Here is a 23,009-nt window from a genome sequence, read left to right as displayed (position 1 = left end):
CTATGTGGGTTTAAGTGTTACTCATGTGGCTTATGGGGCAAAGTTTATTCTATTGTTCAGGAAAAGTTGAAAACATTTTTATATTACATGCTGATAATTATAGAGGGGAATTTCCCCATTGCAAAAGGTAAGCATGCATGAATTTTCCTTGCTCTTTTTCAGTCTGATCAACATTGACTTTTTGTTTGCCCAAATTGTCATCTAGTAAGTACACATTTTTTTTCTCCATTGCTTTCTTGTCTCTGAATTTTCTGATCTAAAAAAATAAACCCTTCTATGATTAAGTTCCAATAAACTGTCACAAAACTTCACGAGAGTTATGTTTAGGGTCAGCCATGTGGGAAGGAATACAGCACAAGGATGCTAATGTTATCTCTTGAAAATGTTGGCATTTATTTTGTCTTTTCTCTCTAAATGGTTTTAAATTTGTTAAACATATAGTTAACTATTTCTTATAACTTATTTAGGAGACAAATGTCTAAGGAATTTAAGATGGACAATGTATAAGAGAAAAGACTTACAAAAAAATCTATTAAGATTTTGGATGGTATTACATTAATTGACTCATAATTCGATACGCTTTAGATCTAAATTTTTAGTTAGATGAAGAGGTTCAATACACATAGATTTTTTCACACGGATAAATATTGTCCGTTTTGGATGAAGTTCTCACCGACGTACTTACTTTTGGTATCATTCCATCTTATATTTGTTTTATTATATGTGGAACTTGTATCCTAACAATTAAATCATGGTATTCTATATGGTAAGTTCAATCGAGGAAGCAAATATAAGCATAAAAAAATTGGGAGTGTGAGGAATTGGAATTAGGCAATTATGTTGTTTAATAATTGGGGGAGAAATATTTGCATGTGAATAGGTGAATTCCTATTTATAATTGGTATGCAGGCAGAACATGTGGTGTGTATGTGTCGAATGTAAATTCTCACTTGTCAAGTGCTATTCACGAGTCTCATTTCACCACTTCCATTATTGAAATGTTAGTACAACTATCACTCTTATCTCAGTTTTCATAAAATACGCCAAAATTCTTGGTGCGTTTTCTATCAATATTCAGGAGCCTATAGCCTACCCTGTACTCAAGTTTTACACCACCATTCATCCTCCACCGTTATCATCATCATCACTATTATAATAACTTCACCACACACGACCCAGAGGCAGCAAACATGGGTGGAAGAGTGAGCAAAAGTGGGAGGAGTTCTTCTGAGAAATATGTGATGAATTTGAAGGAGAAAGTTAGGGTCTTGCAAGAGGAGATCAAGGAGATGATGTATGAGAGGGAGAAGGACAGTAGAAGCTATGAGAGAGACATAATGGTGTTCACTTTCAAGGAGGCAGATTGGAAGCAAGAGGGTAAGAGGCTGAGGGAAGAGGTGAAGCAGTTGAGGAGTTTGGTAGAAGAGAAGGATGAGAAGATAAGAGAGATTGAGGTTGGATTGATGGAGAAGAACAGTCAGAAAGAGTGGGAATTGATGGGAACTAAACTCTTGGTTGAACAGATGAAGGAGGAGAGAGCAAGAAGAGATGAAGCTGTCGAGAAGTGGAAGCAACTATATCTTGAAATCAAGAATGAGCTTGATGAACTCATTCAAAGAACATACGATGGTCTCTCTCTTTCTCTCTCTATATATACTCTTTTTAGCAAAATTATGAGTTGCAGAACATGAATTCATAGTAATTTTACCATTTGCTTTTATGCAATTATGCTATTAGTGTCCTAAAAGAGTCCAATTAACATGTTCAGTTAGTTTTTACTTTGTTCTTTAGAAACTGGTATAACAAAGTAACCAATGACCTTGAAACAAATGTGTGAAGTTCTGATATGGTTTTTGACAGGGGATGGTTTGTATTGGAAAGCAGAGGAAAATGACATAGAAATGGAAAATCTGAGAAAGGAATTGCAAGAAAAGGAGGAAACTGTGAAGGTCTTAAAATTCCAATTACTTGCAATGGAGAAAGAGAAGAACAAAAAGGAGAGGGAGTTTGACCTGTTAAGGCAAAGCCTGAGGATTATGAATGGCAAGAAGAGTTCAATTCAAACCAAAGAGAGTCTCTTGAGGAGCAAATTGGGAAAATGAAAATGCAAACACACTGCACACAAAACCTAGGTTTTTTCATATCCAAAATTGAAAAATGTGGTTCAGTATGTATTATTATTATTATTATTATTATTATTATTATTATTATTATTATTATTATTATTATTAGTGTATACTTGGGTTAGTGGGTTTGTTTGTATTTTTCAAAAGCACCTATTTTTCTTTCAATTTTTTCTTCCCTTCTTTTTCTGTAGAAAAATAAACAAGCAGAAGAAAAAAAATGTTCTTCTTGACCATTGCAGGAAACAGAACAAAGAGGAAGAGTAGCAGTTTTTTGTTTCCTTGTGGACTAGTTTAGGTGTTGAATATGGCAGAGTCTAAGGACCAGTGAAGGAAAGATACAGAGAATATGGTTATTTATTTATTTACTTACCTATTTTTGTTTGCATTATTAAAGTTAGTTTCTAATAGAAGTTTCTGTTCCTCTTATTTGGTGTATTTCCCTTCAATGCAAAAGACTGTGGTGGCCACCTACTCAGTCATTGGTCACACACATTCCTTCAATTAGTAGCTATTGACCCAGAAAATACATAATATCAGTTAGATTTTTTTTCCCTTAATGTTTGGTGTTATTTTTGCTGAATTTTTAAAATATATTGATGTTATTATATTATTTTTTTAATATATTTAAAAATATTAAATTTAACATTTTTTTAGTAGATTTTAAAAGTTCCCAAAAAATAAAACAGCATCAAAACTCAAAAGTAAAAAAGAAATCAAATTCATTAATGAATTGAAAAAAAAAACTAAAGCAAATATCAAAAGACAAGAGCACCATGTGACTCTACTTAGTACAAGATATGACAATGATAGGTTTACACATCTACATATAATTTTTGTAATAGAAAAATAAAGAATAATGTATTAAATGAATGTAAAAACGTGTTAGAAATACTTTTTATTTTTCATAATTAAATGAATAGCATAGTTGATAAAAACCAGTGGCTTATTTAATGAATAAGATGAACCATTTGATTCAATTATTAAAAGAGGGGAAAAAAAGTAACCCTGGTCGAAATTAAGGGTAGAATAAATAAATAATTCTTAAAACTTTTTAATAAATTAAAGAAGTGTTTTTTCATATTCTTTATTTATGCTTTACAAAAGCCATTCTTTTTCAGTTTTTTATTAACTAACGGACAAATGTATTATAGACTTTGGGTTTGGCTTTTTGTTTACACTAAGTAATTACAGGCATGGATCACAGAATAAATAATTAATATTTAATGTACCAGGGCAGCAGTCTTGCCAACGTATTTTTTTTTTTTTGCTCACTTTTGTTTATTTAATTAAATTTATTTCAATTTACCTATTTTACCACACACACATATATATAATATATATAACAGTAGTAATAATAAATAGATTAATACACATAATTTAGAGAGGTAATTATATATCCTTTTCTAATTCCCGTAAAAATAATAATGTAATTAGTTGTAAGTTATAGCAGATATTTTCTGCCAAAATCTGGACAAATTTGCATGAGTACTGGTGTTTTTGGATTCTCTTTTCAATTAAAAAAAAATGTCTCTTTCAAAAACCCTACATGAGAACCAACTATACTTTTAATTATATTTTGCTTATAGATATCAGTGAGGTTTAATCCCTATGTAAACCAGTACACCTGCTTCACAAATTTTTATTATAATTATTCATTATTTTTAAATGTAGGTTGATAATTTGAAAATATTATAACGATGTCCAATGTTTAAATAATTTAGATGTTTAATATATTTTATTTGTTAAATTAAATAAATTGATATTCTAATTTTTATCGAATGTTTTTGTAATAATATTTGATAAAATAAATGAATATTTGATTATACTATTATAAAATAATATTATGAAATAATAAATAAAACTAAATTATTTTGATTGTACTATAATAAATACATAAAATAAACACATAAAATAAATTTAAAAAATAAAATATTTTTACATAGATTAATCTATAAAAAATAAACCGGATTAAGCTAATTTATTTTAAACTCAAAAATCATGATGCGTGAAAAAAGTAAAAAAGTAAAAATAAATTACATTTAATATACTCTATCGTTTTCAAGAACGCACTTCATATAGTTTCTGGTAAAGTGAAAACATGAAGAAGAAAAAGCTCAAAAGTGAAAAAAGAATTATATTTTATGTCCATCATCATATCTTTTTCTATACATGTCTTTCTTCTTATCATGTTCAATTCACACTTTATAAATATATAAAGGAAATAAGAAAAAAAAAAGTGTAATACATCAAAGTTATAATACCAAGAACTTTCCTTTTTGAGAATGAACATGTTTAATGCAACTTATATTTTGAGTTAGAGACACGTCTTAAAGGGAAAAGTACAACAAAAAAGTATTTCCACTAAAGAATATTTTATTTATTTTATAGATCTAAGATGAAAATTAACTTAATTTAATCATATAAAATAAGGTAAGCATGCACTCAAAGAAAAATATCGAAACTTTAAAGTTGATAAATAACTTTATTCTTTAAATATGTGATTATGAGATTAAAATTAATTAGTATTTAAATAAATTCAATATTTTAAGAAATTAATCATTCGTTCCCTCTTATAAGAACACCTAAAATTAGAAAAAGAAAAACAAGATGTATGACATTTTGCATAATAATAGATTGAATCCGTGATCTATGACATTTTGGTAGAAAAATTTCATCACTCTCATCATCAATATTGGTTCCCTTTTGTAGAAAGTTATGGGAAGGGGTTGAAAGAGAGAAAACCTAATCATTGATTTTTTTTTTTTAATGTTAATCATTACAACTAAAGAAGAACTGTTTTTTTTTTTTAAATTATTTAGCCATTGAAGTATGGAAAATCCAATGTAATATATCTATATATGAATCCATGATTTCATTGGCTAAACAATTGTGTTTAGCTTTTATGGAGTGGAAAAGGCTTGTAAAATTAATATTTGGTTGAATAAATTTAGATAATTTCGTGACAGAAAAAAAAAACTCTTGAACTGCATGGTTTTGAAAAAAGAAAAAAAAAATACAAAAGCAATGTAAAATTTTGAATATTTGAAAAGACATTTGAACGCAGTTTGATTTAAAATGTTAACAGATATACGAGGACAAAGCAACAATCTCATCGTCATGAATTGTAAGTCGAAAATAATTTATAATTTTGATTGTGGGAGCATAAAGCCTCTCATGAGAAAACAACAATCTTCTCTTGCATTGAGGTCCCATACAGAGAATCTAAGGGCATTATTGCAGTTACTTTATGTGCAAAAAGTAGAGTTTTTTCTCCGTTTTGCTCGGGTTTTTTAACATCTTCTATCTATCTGATTCAATTGTTTTGACAATTTTCGGGTAAGATTCAGTTCAAAAGGAACAAAAGGTATAAAGAAAAATTGTACACTCGACACTTTCTGCTGCAGTGCTATATAATGCATTCACGTATATTGTGTAATGTTCAATATGATTAATGTTACCAAAAAATTGTAAGGTATTTTGATAATAAATCACAATTGTAATAGGGGTTAAATATGTTTTTAGTCCCTAAATTATTGGTCATTTCTGGTTTTCGTCCCTCTTCCAAAGTAAGGTACAATTTGGTCCTCATTCTTTAGAAAAACGTTCGTTTTAGTCCTCAAAATTTTGTTTTTAGTCCTTGTTTTAGTCCTCAAAACGTTCGTTTTTTCGACTAAAACGAACGTTTTTTAAAGATTGAGGACTAAATTGTACCTTACTTTGGAAGAGGGACGAAAATCAGAAACGGTCAATAGTTTAGGGACTAAAAACATATTTAACCCTTGTAATAGAAAACACTCCTTCCAACGATTTTGATGAATTTTTTTTTAAAAAAAAACATGATAAATATTTAAGGAAGATGAGACACACACTTCATTTTGGAAATTTATCCTTCGTAATATATATATATATATATATATATATATATATATATATATATATATATATATTATGTCAAGAGTCCATTAATACAAAAACAACATATAATGTCACGCGTTCAACGTCCAATCACTGAATAACCAACGTTAAAAATGAGCAGTGACTTTTTTGTAAATAAATGCACTGTAATTCGACATAAAATGATATAAAAGGTGAAATGACTTTTAAATTTAACATCAAAAGGTTACTGAATTCAATAAAAATTTGAGCCGGACATTGAAAATTCATTCCCTTTATCTTAGCCGGCTATACCTTCTTCTGTTCTCAAACTTTTCTCAAACGAAGTTTGACGAGCATCACATGTAATCTTTCTTTCATTTGATACAAATGCATATTAATTAATTACTTTAAGTATGATTTTTGTATGTTTTAACCGATTATTTTCGTACTCTTGTCCTTCATAGACGCATTTTGTTTTCTCTCTCGCTGTCATGAAATTATTCTAAGAGAACCCACCTTTTGAAGGTTAGTTTTCGTTTTGAAAAACTTATTTATTGTTTTTTGTTGAACTTGTTTGTTGTTGTTGTTTAGTTGAACTTGTTTGTTCTTGTTGTTTAGTTGAACTTGTTTGTTCTTGTTGTTTAGTTGAACTTGTTTGTTGTTGTTGTTTGATTGAATTTGTTTGTTGTTGTTATTTGATTGAACTTGTGCGTTAGTTGGTTATTACACTACATGTTCATAGTTCATGCTTTATAAAATACCAAAAACTGATTTTTTTGTTTTTCAGGTCTCGTAGAGTTGTAAAAAAAAATCACAATTAATTAAATAAAACTAAGAAAATTGATTAATAATTCAACGTTAAGTTTAAAGTAGAATTTTTTAAATGTAAATTTAACATCTCCTAATATAATGTCGTTCACGAATTCATCGTCAAAAGCCCAAAATATTCGCGAAAAACTTATATATATTTATTTTATATATATAAATTTTTGTTTGAATATAAATTCATATAAAGCGAAAAGCCCAAAAACACATTTATATTTCGCGAATAGACATATATAAATTCATAAATTTATATATATTCAAACAAAAACTTATAAAGCGAAAAGCATAATAAAAAAATACTATTGTCTATTCAACCACACAACTTACAACTTGTGTCTAATAGCTTAATAAGACATTTACGTTTAACAAAACTTGATGGCTATAAGATTATGTTTTATACTTCAGACACATAATTAAAATCAAATTAAAGGGTGTTGAAATTTGATCTAAAACTAGAATTATGTCTATTCTACCATTAAATGACATTTTTATAGATTAAAAACAAACTTTAGTCTGAACATAATCATTCTATAATTTATTTAAATTACCAAGGTGTTCTTCAAAAGATGAACCCTAACTAGAAAAATCATCCATAAATACTTTTATGTGTTATTCCAAAAATTCACAAATATACCAAACATAAGGGGTGCATAGACCAAATGACATACATAGCAATAATATCAAATGAAAGTGATTTTTGTAGATAACTAGAGAACCCGTCTTAAAAGAAAGAGAGAGAATCCCCTGCTAACCATTCAAGCATATGATTAATTAATGTATTTGGAAATAGGATAATTGACATCATCTACTAGAATGTATTGGATATTCTACACCACATCCATACTTTCGATGTGGCATAACTTAAAGAAAACAATCATTCTATCTAGTTGAATATTTTACATATTCTTTTCATATTGTTTTGCAAATAACTAACCCAAAGAATTAACTCCAATACCAATTAAAATAACAGGTTACTTCTAAAAGGAAGTTTGAATAAAACTTTTAAAAATATTTTGGAAATTTTTTCAAGGAAATTACTCTATTAGTCGTTGCATAGGGATCTTCTAATAGTCTTAGAAAGTTTAACAATTATTTTCACAAAAATTTATAAAATTGTTAGGGACTTATATTTGTTTTTATAACATTTTCTTGAGAAATAACAATGAACATTTTTAATTTTATAATGGTTCATCCCAATTTGGATTATATTAAAAAAAACATTTATTAAATGAGATTAAATATGATTTAGAAAAAATCTAATGAAGAAGAAGAATAAAAACTTTAGAAATAAATACAAAAATTTTGAGAGAGAAAAAGAAATCAATAAAAGATTTGAAAAGTGCTTAGGTATGATTTTCTCTTCGTTTTGATCGATTGATTTTGTGCACAGGTGCTCTTTAGATATTTTTTTCATTTCGTTTCAACAGCACAAAACCACCTTCAAGGTTAGTTTCATTTTAGGTTTTTGATATTTTCGTTTGAGTGTTTGTTAGTTATTCATATGTATAGGTAAAATCGAGAGTGTGCTCAAATGAACTCCAAATGGCTTGAAAATTTGTATGAAGGTCCAAAAAATCATGAAAATCACTCACAAAAATTCAGCTCAAAACTCAAACTCTAACTATTTTAATTATTTTTGCAAAGTTTTCAAAAAAACAAAATAAATTTCAAAAAAACATAAAAACAATATTTTATGGGAGAAAACAGTGTTTTCTAGGATATATGGAAGGATTAGCTGGCTACGCCAAATGCATATATAATAATAGGAAAACGGTTAATCGAGGTGAAAGTTAGGGTCATTTTAATATTTGCAATGCAAATATTTTTTAAACTTCAGATTGATCCGAATTAAAGGGCTCTTGAGATTTTTCTTCTCAAATATGAGTTTAAAATAGTGCTAAAAAAAAATTTCGTTCAAAGATAATGACCATAGCTATGAAAACAAAAAATCACATTAAATAATTGTTCTTGTGTGCAGGTTTGTTTTTTGTGTTTCTAGGTTTGTGTTATGCTATGGAATGTTTACAGAAACGATCACTTTTTAAAAAAAGAAAACATACTTTAGACAACGATTCTGGTAAAAATTGAGACAAAAAAGAGTTTATTGCCCTAGTTCTGGATCCAACCGAGGCCATAAATCCTTTAATTAATTAATTTTAAGGGTCTACGACCTCGGTTGAAACCAAAACCGAAATAATAAACCCAATTTTTTATTTTTTTATTTTTTGGTTTATTACTTCAAGTTTTTTAAACCAAGGCAAAATCATAAACTTTTTATTTCGATTTTTGAATCGAGGCCAAAAGTCCTAGATTTTTTATCTCGCCTGAATATACCTCAGTTCTACAACCGCTGTCATAGATCCAAAACAACTGCTGTTGTATCCCTTTGTTGCACTAGTGATTTAAGGGAATTGAGTTAGTATAATTTCAACAAAAAAACTTATTAATATTATAAATAGGTTGAAATTAATATTCTAAAACAATACATAATAAAATTCCTCGTTTTAACGTACATATTTTATATATTTATTTCATTTTTAATTATGTAATGATCCAAGAAAATATATTATTCTACTTCCTTTAGTTTCTATATTTGAGTATTAAGAATTAATTGATCATATGACTAATAAAAGATATACATAAACACACAATAAAAATGTATTTACAATCTTTTCATAAGTAAAGTCTTTCAAAATACATAAAATACGGAATGCGTTCATTCTAAAAAGAGTTTTAAGAATCGTTCTTAGTCTATTGATGAGTCTTATCACTACAACTCCATTTGGTCACACATTGAATGATCATTGCAAAAGAGACAAAACAATCAACACAAAAAGAAGAATAAGCTAATGAACACAAAATCATACTACCAAATAAATGTAAGTCTAATACAAACAAGCACACATTTTGTAGTTTAAATCACACTCATTAATAGATAACTTTAGACTAATATTACCAAATTCGCCCTCCTTATAAAAGATATTGACCATACAACAAAGCACAACATTTCGCTATCACATATCATTAATTTAACCTGAAAACATCTTCATTGTAATCAATATCACCTTTTCCCATCTCAATTTCTAGAATTTCCATCATAGAAAAGTTAAATAAAATCAAATAGGCTCACTCAATGAAATCACACACTCGCTCAACAAGCAACCCTTGGAGGTCCACTCACAATGCCTGAATGGCTCGCCCAACGAGTCTAGCACTGGAACAAATTTCACAATAATTCGCCCAACAAAAACAATCTCTCTTAGATGACAAAAATCTTTGGAAAACACATTAACTTTTCGCTCAGCTAAGCATTTGGCTCACCCAGTGAAATGAGTGATGGGAGAAAATCATTTAAATTTTTTCTCAACGACCACCCACTCTCCCAACAGTCAAAGCTCTCGAGAAAATTGACTTACATGAACTCGTCCAACGAGTGTGTTATAATATCCCATTTTAATAGTATTAAAACTACTACAGGAATCATCACATATCCAATAAAAAAAGAAAAATTAACCTAAAAGAGGACATATAAAATGTTATGACAATTATCCAAACATAACTATAACACCAAAATTTATATACAAAAGTTATACCCTACTAGGAGTTCTATTACACTCAAAACTAAAGTGAAATACTAAAGTTTTACAAAAGCATATATATATATATATATATATATATATATATATATATATATATATATATGTATATATACATATGTATGTATGTATACATATGTATGTATACATATGTATGTATACATATATGTATATGTATGTATGTATACATATATGTATATGTATGTATACATACATATACATATACATACATATATATGTATGTATACATACATATATATGTATGTATACATATACATATATATATATATATACATATACATATACATATACATATATATATATATATATATACATATACACATATATATATATATATATATACATATACACACACATATATATATATATATATATATACATATACACACACATATATATATATATATATATATATATATATATATATATATATATATATATATATATGAATAAGAAATCCTACTTTATGTTCCTTATTGCATCACCACCCTGTACCTGGTGTACAAAAATATCCTCATCTGCTCACACCATTAAGGTTATCACAGCAAACAAGAAAACACACAACAAAGATAGAAGGATAAAATAAATTACCAAAGAAACATACATATAATTGAGTTATGAATAAAACAATTAAACAAAAGTCAATCAAACAAATTCCTAAGCATACAAACACTAATTCTAGACTTGATCATCCAGATACATGTATTGGTGTCAAAATCTAGCAGGTTATGCACTTATGGTGGCCTTTACTACTCTATAGAGTCATTGTCAATGGGTTTCACTGTATTATACACAAAGTTAGTCCATTAATACCTTAGAACAAGGTAAAACTCCTAAACTAGGACATCATGCTCCTCTCACCACATACCTCACTCTTCTCTACTCTAAATTGAATGGTTATTTTAAACGTTGGGATAACTTCAAATATGGAATCCTTACATCAATACACACAACTTGAAACCATATAACAACTTTTCATTGAAATTCTTTTAGCATCATACTTGATACATACATATAGTCATAATATAACTCATACGACATTACCAAATTCACACTAAGCATAAATAACATCCATAAAAAACCAATTTAGTTAAGCAAAGATCAAAGAATCATAGAAAACATATTGGCGCTCAGATTTACGCTTAATGCAGAAGCTCTCGCAAAAGAGAGCACTCAACGCCAAAAGACAGAAAATAGCTCTAGACCTACAATAGTAACTAACACTCAACAATGTTAGACCATTCAAATTTTGGCCACTTATCATAAAAACTGGAGTTGAGTGCCATACCAAAAACTTGCACATTTCAAACTATGATCTGATTGAACTGATGACCTATCCAAATGACCAAATTGGTATTTCTGACTCAGTACTTAGTCCGAAAACATGTTTCAGTGTCAAAGTGAATACCAATTTGTCCCACTGGCTAAAGACTTAGTCCATCATCTCAAATCCAACTTCAACCAATTTCAAACAACACAACAACATACTAAATAACCAAATTTCAACAGCAAATTTAACTAACTAACACTTCAATTTTCATCCATCTTAGACAACCAACAACAGGAACACTTTCAACAAGTAGTCACAACAGAATATCCTTATAATATACTACCAATTACAAAACAAAACAAGTGTGTCAAACAACACACCATCATCAGACTCAAAGCATATTTTAACAGTGATTCAATAAACTAAATTAGTAATTTCAATCAATCACATACCATTAAACACGAACACACAATTTTAATCATATTAGAACTTGAGAATAATGGTATTTAACTTTCCTTAATGTTAGAAGCTCAAACTACTATATGGAACCTAGAGCGATTCCTATAGCTCAACGAACTTTATCTGCTCCTACGAGCCACAAAATCATGATCACGACATAATGTTAGTACCACTGATAAGCAAAGAGCCTTATAGAAGACTTAGATGACACATAATGCTCACATGCATGGGAAAACATGCAAATTAAAGAAAAGAGAAAAAACTAACTTATTCTTTTATAAGAACTGATCAGACTTGAAGACACAACCTTAGTGATCACTTAGGTGTTCTCTAGTCTTCAAACATAGAACGAAAAGGCTTACAGAGATGGTAGAGAGCTCTTAGAGAACATGTTTTAGAGAGATGATATGTTTTTGGATAATGAGACTCATTAATAGAAATTATATTTATACATTGAACTTTTAAGTTAAAATAATCAAGTCTCATTATTTAGAACAAGCTATCACTTCTAATATCCTATTTTTTACACTCTCACATTTGCATAATTCATATAATTAAAATTTGCATTTTTTTAGACAATCCTAAGCATACCAAAAACCAAACCAATATTTCATACCTCACACAAATCACAATTTCACCAATTTCGTACCCAACCAATTCCATTTCTAGTACATGTCATACAAAACACCAAAATTTCCACAAAAACATGAAAATTAAGGGTTTTTAATCTCATATCTATCAAAAACAAAATCAACAAATCAATTTGAGCTAGCAAAACACAACATCACTACACAACTAAACATCCAAACAAAAAAAATCTTTATACAAAAACTACAGTTTAGCTTTCCTCACTTCACATGTTACATTTAAGTTTCTCAACACTCATTTTTGCAACTTCCACCCACAAAACATATTTACACACATAAGAAGATCAAATTAATTACCTAAGTTTATCATTAGATTCATGAAAAATATTGAAGTAGGATTGAGCTACATACAATCTAGAAAAACCTTAGACAACATAAAAACACATATTTTCTCAATAAAAATGGTAGAAAAGGGAGTTTACTCTATTCACGATTTAGATGGATTAGATTTTGAGAACTCTCTATGGTGATTCTAACGACAGACCTTGATTGACCTATTCTAATCTCTTTGTCTTCTCTTTATGACTTTACATTCATACGTCAATCAAGGTCTGTCGTTAGAATCATCATAGAGAGTTCTCAAAATCTAATCGATCTAATTCGTGAACAAAGTAAACTCCCTTTTGGCTATAGAAGTATATTTTTAAAGGTATCACAAATTATATTTTAAAATATATATTTATACAATAAAAAAGATTCCCTTTTCATATGCATTTTATATTTCTATTTTACCTTTAATTATATTTTAAAATTAAAAAAACAAAAATAAAATATTCAAATACTAAAATAATTACTGTGTAATTACTCATTATTTTTTATATACTTATTGTTCTAAATATTTTTTTCAGAAAATATATGTTCCACTAGGTAGATATAAAGTGTATTATGCTAGAATATTTTGCAATGAGATGACCTAATTAATAATTAATTGGTTCTCAATAATTATCGAAAAGATCAAATGCAAAAGGAGAGGTGTTTAAAATTTTATCGAATTGAGGTTATTATGATTTTTGGACATCAAAGAAACATTTGTACAATTGTACAATATGGTTCCTTAAAGTTGTATCAAATCTTGATTTGAAAGACAGAATTTGAATAAAATTAAAACAACAAGATTTGAATATATTTTCCATTTAACATTTTTGACATCATGCATTAAACTTTTAGTAATAATTTATAAGCTAAATGACAAGGAAGATCCATTGTACGAAAATATATATTTATTCTTTAATACGTTGGAAAATATTTTTTATTAAAAATCACAAAATTATGTTTGACTTAATATTGAATATAAATTTAGTTTTATTTTTCTCAATTCGTAAATTCCATCCATTCATTTTAAAATTGAAGCATTTGATATTTTATTAGAAGCTTTTCAGTTTTAACGAAATCCTTGATTTTTAGGTACTTTTTATTTTTTTTATTTCAATTTAATTGAACTCTAAACATGATTTTATTAATTTAAATGTAATGTAAGAAATAAAATAAATATAGATAAATTAAAAATTTAATCAAAATTACATATTTTCTAAAATAAAAAAAAAATAAAGATAAAAATTATAAATAGAAAATTTAAAATTTTATTTAATAAATTTCTCTTAAAATTTTGCAATTTTCAATATTTTTCTAACGATAAAGTGTTAAGAAAATTATTTTAAAATTTGTAATCTTAACACTAATTGTGAGGACATAAAAAATGATATTTTAAAATTTATAATGATAATAGATAATGAGACCCAATTATTTTAATATTAAAAAGATTTATATAAATAGAAAGTTTTATGAATGAGTTTCATTATTTGAAAACATATAATCTTTAGAAATCATTTTTCTATAATTCTCTTCTCTCTTGCTTTCTCACAAGATCCAAAACCGTAGGATTGATCATCGCAATGAGCTCATCAATTTTGACCGAACAATTTTTTAGTTTGGATAAGTATAGTTTCATCCATTTTCTTAATTTACTTATATTTTTTGTTGTATGTGAGCATTTTTTCCACTTGCATGCATCCTTTTAATCTTCTATATGAGTCTTTGTTGGTCAGTGATCATAACGATATGTCAGATCATCTTTGTGATGTTCATGTAAAACATCCTGTTGAACTAGAAGTGTTTTTAGTTGTCTAAAGTTATTTGGACACTTTTGGCTATTATAATTGGTATTTTTGAGTCTTGATTGCATGATTGAGTGTTGTAAAATGTATGTTTCATGTATTAGGTTCGAGAAGCATGAGCTTGAGTCAATGTATGTAAGCTTTGGGGTCTGAAAATGGTGTTTTTGAGTTGCTATTAATGTCACCATTAGGTGGCCCTGGTCACCACTAGGTGTTAGGTTTCGAAAAACCTAGAACAACAAGCCTATGTAGCTATATCGTTGGGAGGTATTTCTTGGCATTGGATGCCATTTGGATAGTGGTTCATTATCTTGTTAACACCGGGCGCCACACTTTAACTATTGGGCTCTAGTTTGACAATGGTTAACTGTCTTGTTGGGCATTATCTAGTATCAAATCGAGCTGGAACTTTAACCGTTGATCCTAGACACATAGTTCTTTGCTTAGACTGTCAAATCTTAAATTAGAGGTATTTAGTGACACCAATTTTTCTCTTAAGGTCTCTGTATATTAGCTTATTATACAACTTTGACCTTTGTTGTTTGTTCAGTGCATAATTTTTTTTACATCTATCCAATTAGATTGATTCTTTTTTGCAATGTGTTCTTGATTCAATTACCTTTAATTTGAATGTAAAAATAAATTTGTTTAAGTTTTGGACAAGGTGAAGTCTATTTCTAAAATCCCAAACAGTTTGTACAATGTGTTATTAAGTTGTTATGCAATTTACTTAAGGAAGTTGTATTTGATAAAAGTGATGGGAACTAGTTTCTTCCAAGATAGACATATTCTCTATGGTTTCTAATATGTGTTTTTGAATGCTTGTTTGAGGATGTATAGACCCATTTGAAATTATAGTATGTATGTCATATGTGTGGACGTATTAAGCATGAGTCATCGATTTCTTTATATGAGACTGTTGGAAATATATGAGTAATACTTAATTGGTTGTGATCGTTGAAATTGGTGATATTATGGGGATTTCTAGAGAGAAAATCCTATTTACTGTGTGATTCACTAGGATGCTTCTTGAGGTAAGCATTATTCCATTTTTGTGTAGCCATTCTTAACTCTACTAATCATTCATACTCATGTAGAGGAGAATGATTAGGTGGTGAGAGTGGCAAGAGGTCTTATCATAAGGATGACTCTAGGGTTCTTATGATCATGACAGGGAATAAGCTTGTGTATGTCAGCTCGGTAGAACAGTATTTTTATCACCACAAGTTCATGGTTTCACTAGTCTGACTCAAGGACATATATCCAAATAAATTGAGTTCTACAAGAGTTTGGTTGTATGTATACTTTTATGTGATAATTGAATGACTCATTGTATTATAAATGCATGTTATCTCATTTTCCAGCTAGCTTACTATGTTGTGTGTTTTATGGTTTCTATGTTATCTTCTTATTTTTGCAAATAACACCTTATTAGTGTGAGCATATGAAGATGCGAGTGTAGGGGAACCTCTTGTGGATGAGGAGCTAGTTGTCTGAGTTGTAGGACAATATTAGATTAATTGATGTGTATCAATTTGATTTTCACAAAAATTAAAATTGAAAAGAAATATATATATATATATATATATATATATATATATATATATATATATATATATATATCGCATTGTGTCCTGTGTTCTATATTTTTCAACTTCATGGTATCTTCATGTTTATGTCTGTATTTGTGTTTGTTCTTCATAGTTCTTTTTATTATTGACACAAGAGCATCACACCAAGTGACAAAAATTATCTTGTTTGATAGATGTGAGAAAGTTTACAAGCACAATAGTGTGATTGTCAAATAGGAAATATGTCAACACCGTGAAAGAGGACAATGTGATTTGGATGGTAGTTTGCAACTTGGCAATGTCTTTTATGTGTCTCAATTAATTTGCAATTTAATTTATGTATCACAATGCCTCCAATTGTATGGTTTAATTTATTTTTCTAGAGTATTTCGAAGGTGCATGCATTAATGATTAATATATATTATAGACGTTTAGGTTACCTGTCACAAAAGGTGTTAAAAGTTAATCCTTGTGTGAGCATATTTAGTAAAAATAATAATATAGAACTCGTGATGCATGTTACCGTGCTAAACAATGTAAGAATCAGTTTACATAAAGTGGGAGTTTGTTTGAATTCGTTCATTGTGATTTATGGAAACTGTATCACACTCCTTCATCATCATGTGGGGTGCAATATTACTTACCAATTATCGATTATTATTCAAAGTTTGAGTTTATTTTTTATATAATGAAATTGAAGTTAAATCTATGTTTATGAATTATGTTGCTTTTGTCAATATAATTTGATACAAAAATAAAGAAAGTAACAAGTGACAATAACGCCAAATTTATTGATTTTATTTTATCAAATAAAATATTTCAACATTTATCAAATGCAACAAAATATTTAAATTTCAAATGATTATTGATAATATAAAGATATCACTATTGACAATTTTTAAGTTAAAAGTTTATCAAGATTTTTTAAATTGATATTTTAGAAAAATAATTTGTTTTTAATTTATTTAATTATCATTATTTACTGTGTGAGAATCCGGTGTTAGAGCAACAGTGGTTTATATAAAAAGATAATAGTATAATATTTTAATAATAAAAATTTTAAATTATATAAAGTTTATTTTTATAAAATCATTATCTCTCTAAACCCATCTCTATTAAGTTTTGACCTATGATTGAAGATCAAAGACTTCAAGATCATTCCTAGCGAAGAACTCTACATAACCATCTAATAAAAAAAGTGGAACAGAGTAAATATTCATTTTTCCCTTTTTTTTAGACATTCGCTGCGGGTGCATGCGAGCCTTACGGTGATGCATGTGATTCAAAAACTATTTTTTTACATGTGATGCATGCGAGCCTTAGGGTTTTTAAATTTTGCAATCTAAAAATATTTTTTTAAAAAAAAATTGACTAATTTGAAAGTTATTTTTGACTTTTAAATTATATAGTTCTGAAGTTATTTTGGTTTTCGGATTATATACTCGAAAAATAAAAAAAAAATGAATTTGAAATTGTGTAATCCGAAAAGTAATATGAAAAGTTGTTTTTAGTTAGGAATGTATGAAGAATGGCATGGAGGAGGAGCAGAAAGAAAGTGTGTAATTGTAAATAGTAAGTTTTATTTTGTAACATTGAAATTTTTGGTTGGAAGAAAAATGAAGAATAAAAAAGCATTAACTAGTAATAAATGAAAGTAAAGGAAAGATGGAAATGCGTGATTATCTCATGTTAGAGAAACAGAAAAATGCGCACATTCGTTAACAGAGTATGAGGATCCTATATTTATGCTTTTCTTAGATCTATAAATGAAGCTTGTGAAACACCAAATAACACCATTTTAGATCTTTTCTTTCTATCACTCTTTTTCATCAAATCAATAAAAGATGTCAAGTACCCAACAAAACTTCAGTGCAGGCCAAACCCAAGGCCAGACTCAGGTCAACAAATCCCTTTCTCAACTTACATCACATATATAATATTCAACCCAAAACCTCACTCTCTTTTCTTATATATTATATTACTTCTTTCTTTGGTTCAATGACTTTCTTTATATATATTTTACACTACCTTCAACTCAAACATCTTCTTCATATATTTTAATATCAAACTCTTAATTTCACACAATATATATATAATTCTTAGTTATTTATTAAATCAAGTTTGTATAATTTATATACTATAAATATGTTTGATGTGAGATCTCTGTAAACATATATATGTTAAGTATAAAATTAAATATTAATAAAATAATTCAATAATAAATAATTTAACAAATAACAAATCTTGTTAAGATAAAGGTTAAATAATTTTAATATTATCTTGTAAAATAAATTTTAAATGTAATTAAACTTTATAAAATGATATTTATACTTACAAATATTCTAAAAATTCATTTTATTTATTGTTGATGAGAGCTGTACCACTGATTCTGGCCTGATTGAAGATCAGACGCAAGAGAATAAACCTTAAATTTAACTCTGAACTTACACAATACATGCCAAACAGTTTCTTTATCTTAGCAAATTGAAAATATATATTATTCTTAATTGTTAATGAGTGTTGTTTGATTATGGTTTAGGCTAAGGCCGAAAATTTGGTCCAATCTACGAAGGAATCAGCTTCAGCAGCTGTTGACAAAGCTAATGCAGCTGCTAACACATCAGGGCAAACTGCTGAGCAAAACAAGGAGGAAGCAGCTGGTTTTCTCCAACAGGTTCTCTTTTTTCTCATATCAAACAACTTTTGTTCAATGTCGCTTTAAGAGTTCATCATATATAATATCCTTATCATGAACATAATCTATGTTTCTTTTTGTGATTTTCACTGCAACTTCATGAACATTAATATCTTAATTAATTCGTTAAATAGTGTTCTAATTTCAATTACCCCTTTTTGCAGACTGGGGAGCAAATGAAGAACATGGCTCAAGGTGCTGTGGATAGTGTGAAACACACACTGGGAATGGACAAGAAGTGATCAGTGTTCATTAGTGAAAGTGTTTTTATAGGTTCTTGCTTATTCCTAGTTGTTAGGGACTAGCAAATTAAGTATTTATTGGTTAATTATTATGGAGTTTTCTTCAAGGAAAATTCATTTGTAAGAAAAAGTTGTTTATTTATATTTTTCTTCTTTTCTGGATTAACTTTCTGTAGTATTCACTTTTACATATTATTATAGTTTAATTACTAATTTAAATATGATAATTATAAAACTCTAACTTTTAACTACTTTTAGTCCATTTAGATGCTGCTAGTCAATAAAAGAGATAAAAAAATTGTATATATAGGAATTGATAAAGAAAAAGATATATTGTATAAAGACATTAAAAAACAATTATTTGTTTTCTTTATTCTAAAACTAGAATTTTAACTTCATAAAAAAAATTCTAAAATGACTCAATTTTTAATGTATTATTAAAGATATTTTCTTCATTTTTCGAAATAAAATGCATTATGTTTTTATAGCAAATAAACATCCTTCATTTAAGAGTGAAGTTATTTTAAAATATTGTTTCAACTAAGATAAAAAAAAATACTTTCAAAATCTGAATGAATTGAGAAAGAAAATGAAAAAAAGTTATAACAAAAACGAATTTTTCAAATAAAAAAAAAGAGCAAAAAGAATATTGAAAAATAAGGATTTTGTTACCTAATCTCAATATAATTTAAAGCAAGAACCAAAGGGGGATACGATAAGAGACCTTTTTGTACTTGTAAGATAATTGACAAAAGTACATTAATACAGCTACAGCCACTAATTCTAACAAAAATGCTGCAGACATTACTTCCCAAACTTTTAAAGTGATTTCGCCATATAAAACTGGCAGAAAAATTAAATTAGATATTATCAATGTCTATCATCTAGTTATGCATACATGTTGGAAGTGCCAAAGTTCCTATGCTTACCATCAGACGTGTTGCTCAGTTGGAAGCCTTGACTAGAAAGCTGGTTGATGAGCAGAGATTCAAATTCGCATGCCATGCTTTTTCCAGGGACAAGGAAATAAAGGAATGATGCTTCATGCATACCTTCTTTCAATCTATGTCTTCGAACCCGTCCCTCAAGATCATCTGTCTATAACATTTCAATGCAACAAAAAATTCAACTAATTGACTAATATTAAAAAAAAAAAATAAGAAAGGAGCTGTATAACGTAATGATGGCATACAAACGAATAATTTGCAGCATTTCAGACAAATTACATGTTTTTGTTATTGTGCTAAAAGTCATCACAAATGATATTTAGAGATACCATAAAGGAGATAGACACAATAAGAACTATAAGTCCCCAGAAAGAACTGTGGGTCCGAGTATAGAATTTTTATTAGTAATTCAGTCTTTTCATGTGATCGTTCATGTGAGACAATCATTCGGAAGGGAATCAGATCCATTCTACCCAACCATGAGACCAATTCATGCAGCCAGGTTTATCAGCTATCAATTAAATACTGCTTTTGGCTAAAAACAGTTACAATAGAATCAATTATGGCATCCCCACAGCTAAGTACTGAGAACATTTTTTACAGCAGAGACTTACTCCCTTGTAAATAGAAATAAAGAAAAATGCTAGATAGTAAAAATTAATAATAGAAATAGATCAAAATAAGTTGGTGTTATTATTGATTCCTGGATAAATTAGGAATGTCTACCCGTTTGTTTTCTTCAAAAGCAAATTCATATATATAGCTCAATTTTGCCTACATGGTGTCTAGTTATTTTCTCGCGTTGTGTATCACGCAAAGATAAAGGAAGAAACAAAATAAATAAGGAAAAAGGTTACTTCAAATTACGATAATATACTAAAGTTGGTATTTACCTCTCCTACGTAGAGCTTTTTATCTGACCTTAAAATCACATAGACGCATGAAGAACCTACAACCGATGGAGGTGGCAGCTCCCTTGTACCGATTAAGAGACATTTTATCTCAGGAAGCTCCAATGCAATCCTTTTGCTTTTCCGTTCCAATATATAATCCTGGCATATCCCAGTGACAGCTCTTTCAACTTCCTGGCGTAAAACTTCCATTTGATTAGCTCCTGATGAGAACCTTTTAGAATGAAGACGTGTTGTATTCAAATTATTAAAATTGTTGCAAGTAGAAAACTTGTCTTCATTTGGGAAATTTTCCTCAGCATAAACTGACTGATAAAGATATTCAGCTCTTCTGATAATAGGCTCAGGAATTCCTTCCCTAATGGCAGTTTCAAAAGCAAGACTTTCCTTACAGACCCCATCTGTCAGCTTCCACGTAGGCATTATTTGTCCATCAATGGACGTTGTGCCCATTGCTTTACGCACAGTGCTTGTGATGTTTAGGGGCAAAGTAAATATTCCATGCAAGTGAGTGGACACAACACCCAGACAACCAATTCTTTCTAGAGTTTCAATGATGCTACCAGCAATACAAGTCCCTTTTGCAGTTTCTGTTCCTCGGCAAATTTCATCAACAAGTACAAGGCTCCTTTTGGTGGTTCCGCCAATGATGGATCGAAGTTCTGACATTTCCACCTGAAACAAATACAAAAAAGATGGATGAAATGTTCAAGGTAATTATGAAAACTGTAATTCCATAAAGCACAGAAAAGTATTTAATTTTATGGATAATGATGTTGACTTCCCCTATCTTGATAATTCATCCCAAAATTAGAACAAAACAATTTCTCTCTTATTTAGTGTCATTACATGCATCTGATATATATACATAGATTGATTGGATAATTTAGGAAAGTAGCACAGCCTAGGAAACAAATTTCTGAGATTGTGGTATTGATATGCTAGTTATAAAATCAAGATACAACAAATTTACAGAATTAAAGCCAATGGGAATAATATCTAAACTTCCAAAAATATCTAGACACTCCTCAAGCTGGTGAATAAGTGTTCCCCATTCTCAACTTGGGCATAATGTTCTCAAAGTTACTCTTGTTCAACCCCTTCGTAAGTATGTCTACAAACTGTGCTTGTAAGTATGTTTGCAACCATGGTTTAGGAGATTCACCAAAGTGATGATGAGCCTTGAATATAAATAGAGCCAAGGGAACCACATTTTATTTGTCAAACATTCTGATTTAGGGGGAGTAACAGTTTATTTGTCTACGTGGATGATATCATTGTTAATGGAATGACAAAAAGGAGCAACAAAGGATGAGACAAGGCCTTACCAAAGTGTTCGAATTCAAGATTTTAGGAAAGTTAAAATATTTTCTGAAAATGAAAGTAGCTCAATCCAAGAAAGGGATATTTATATTTCAGCAAAAATACATTATTAACCTGCTACGGAAACCGATGAAACAGCATACAAACCAACATGTACACCCGTTGATCCAAATACAAAGATGGGAAGTGCAGAGGGTGCAATTGTGGATAAAGAAATGTACCAGAGACTTGTGGAAAGACTTATTTATCTATTTCACATTAGACCAAATATTGCTTTTGCTATTAGTCTAGTCAATCAATTTATGGATCAACCAAATGAAATACATTTACAAGATGCTCTTAGAATTGCCTAGCATTTGAAAGGGACAACAAGAAGAGGAATTTTG

At 28.7% G+C, this 23,009-nt stretch overlaps 3 protein-coding genes across 4 annotated transcripts in view; 2 read left to right on the top strand and 1 right to left on the bottom strand.

The window, feature by feature from the left end:
* Positions 1–923: 923 nt before the first annotated feature.
* Positions 924–2,683, top strand: LOC124833050 (uncharacterized). Its single transcript, XM_047307421.2, has 2 exons — positions 924–1,629; positions 1,861–2,683. Exons 1-2 carry the CDS (start codon positions 1,191–1,193, stop codon positions 2,100–2,102), a joined length of 681 nt encoding a protein of 226 aa, XP_047163377.1. The 5' UTR covers positions 924–1,190; the 3' UTR covers positions 2,103–2,683.
* A 15,666-nt stretch (positions 2,684–18,349) lies between these two features.
* On the top strand, positions 18,350–19,493 carry LOC124833051 (uncharacterized). Its single transcript, XM_047307422.2, has 3 exons — positions 18,350–18,403; positions 19,045–19,179; positions 19,365–19,493. The coding sequence occupies exons 1-3, from the start codon at positions 18,350–18,352 to the stop codon at positions 19,440–19,442; spliced, it is 267 nt and encodes an 88-aa protein (XP_047163378.1). The 3' UTR covers positions 19,443–19,493.
* Positions 19,494–20,153: 660 nt separating this feature from the next.
* MSH1 (MUTL protein homolog 1) overlaps positions 20,154–23,009 on the bottom strand; it is a 59,079-nt gene continuing 56,223 nt past the window's right edge. For both annotated transcript variants that reach the window (XM_088100524.1, XM_088100525.1), the window contains 2 exons: positions 21,283–21,975; positions 20,154–20,540 (listed from right to left, as the gene is read on the bottom strand). In XM_088100524.1, the coding sequence (XP_087956650.1) occupies positions 20,331–20,540; positions 21,283–21,975 (903 nt within the window). In that variant the 3' untranslated portion in view covers positions 20,154–20,330. The remainder of the gene's footprint in view (positions 20,541–21,282; positions 21,976–23,009) is intronic.

This window comes from Vigna umbellata, chromosome 10 (assembly GCF_029865625.1).
Source record: "Vigna umbellata cultivar VRB3 chromosome 10, Vumbellata_1.0, whole genome shotgun sequence".
Classification (NCBI taxonomy): domain Eukaryota; kingdom Viridiplantae; phylum Streptophyta; class Magnoliopsida; order Fabales; family Fabaceae; genus Vigna; species Vigna umbellata.
Note: the sequence above shows the minus strand (reverse complement) of the source record. Positions and strands in the feature narration are given on the sequence as shown.

What these genes read in the sequence shown, in the direction of transcription:
- LOC124833050 (XM_047307421.2), top strand. Translation starts at nt 1,191, where the DNA reads ATGGGTGGAAGAGTGAGCAAAAGTGGGAGGAGTTCTTCTGAGAAATAT. An exon ending in CATTCAAAGAACATACGATG is followed by an intron (nt 1,630 to 1,860) that starts GTCTCTCTCTTT and finishes GGTTTTTGACAG; the next exon opens with GGGATGGTTTGTATTGGAAA.
- LOC124833051 (XM_047307422.2), top strand. Translation starts at nt 18,350, where the DNA reads ATGTCAAGTACCCAACAAAACTTCAGTGCAGGCCAAACCCAAGGCCAG. An exon ending in AAACCCAAGGCCAGACTCAG is followed by an intron (nt 18,404 to 19,044) that starts GTCAACAAATCC and finishes ATTATGGTTTAG; the next exon opens with GCTAAGGCCGAAAATTTGGT. An exon ending in CAGCTGGTTTTCTCCAACAG is followed by an intron (nt 19,180 to 19,364) that starts GTTCTCTTTTTT and finishes CCCTTTTTGCAG; the next exon opens with ACTGGGGAGCAAATGAAGAA.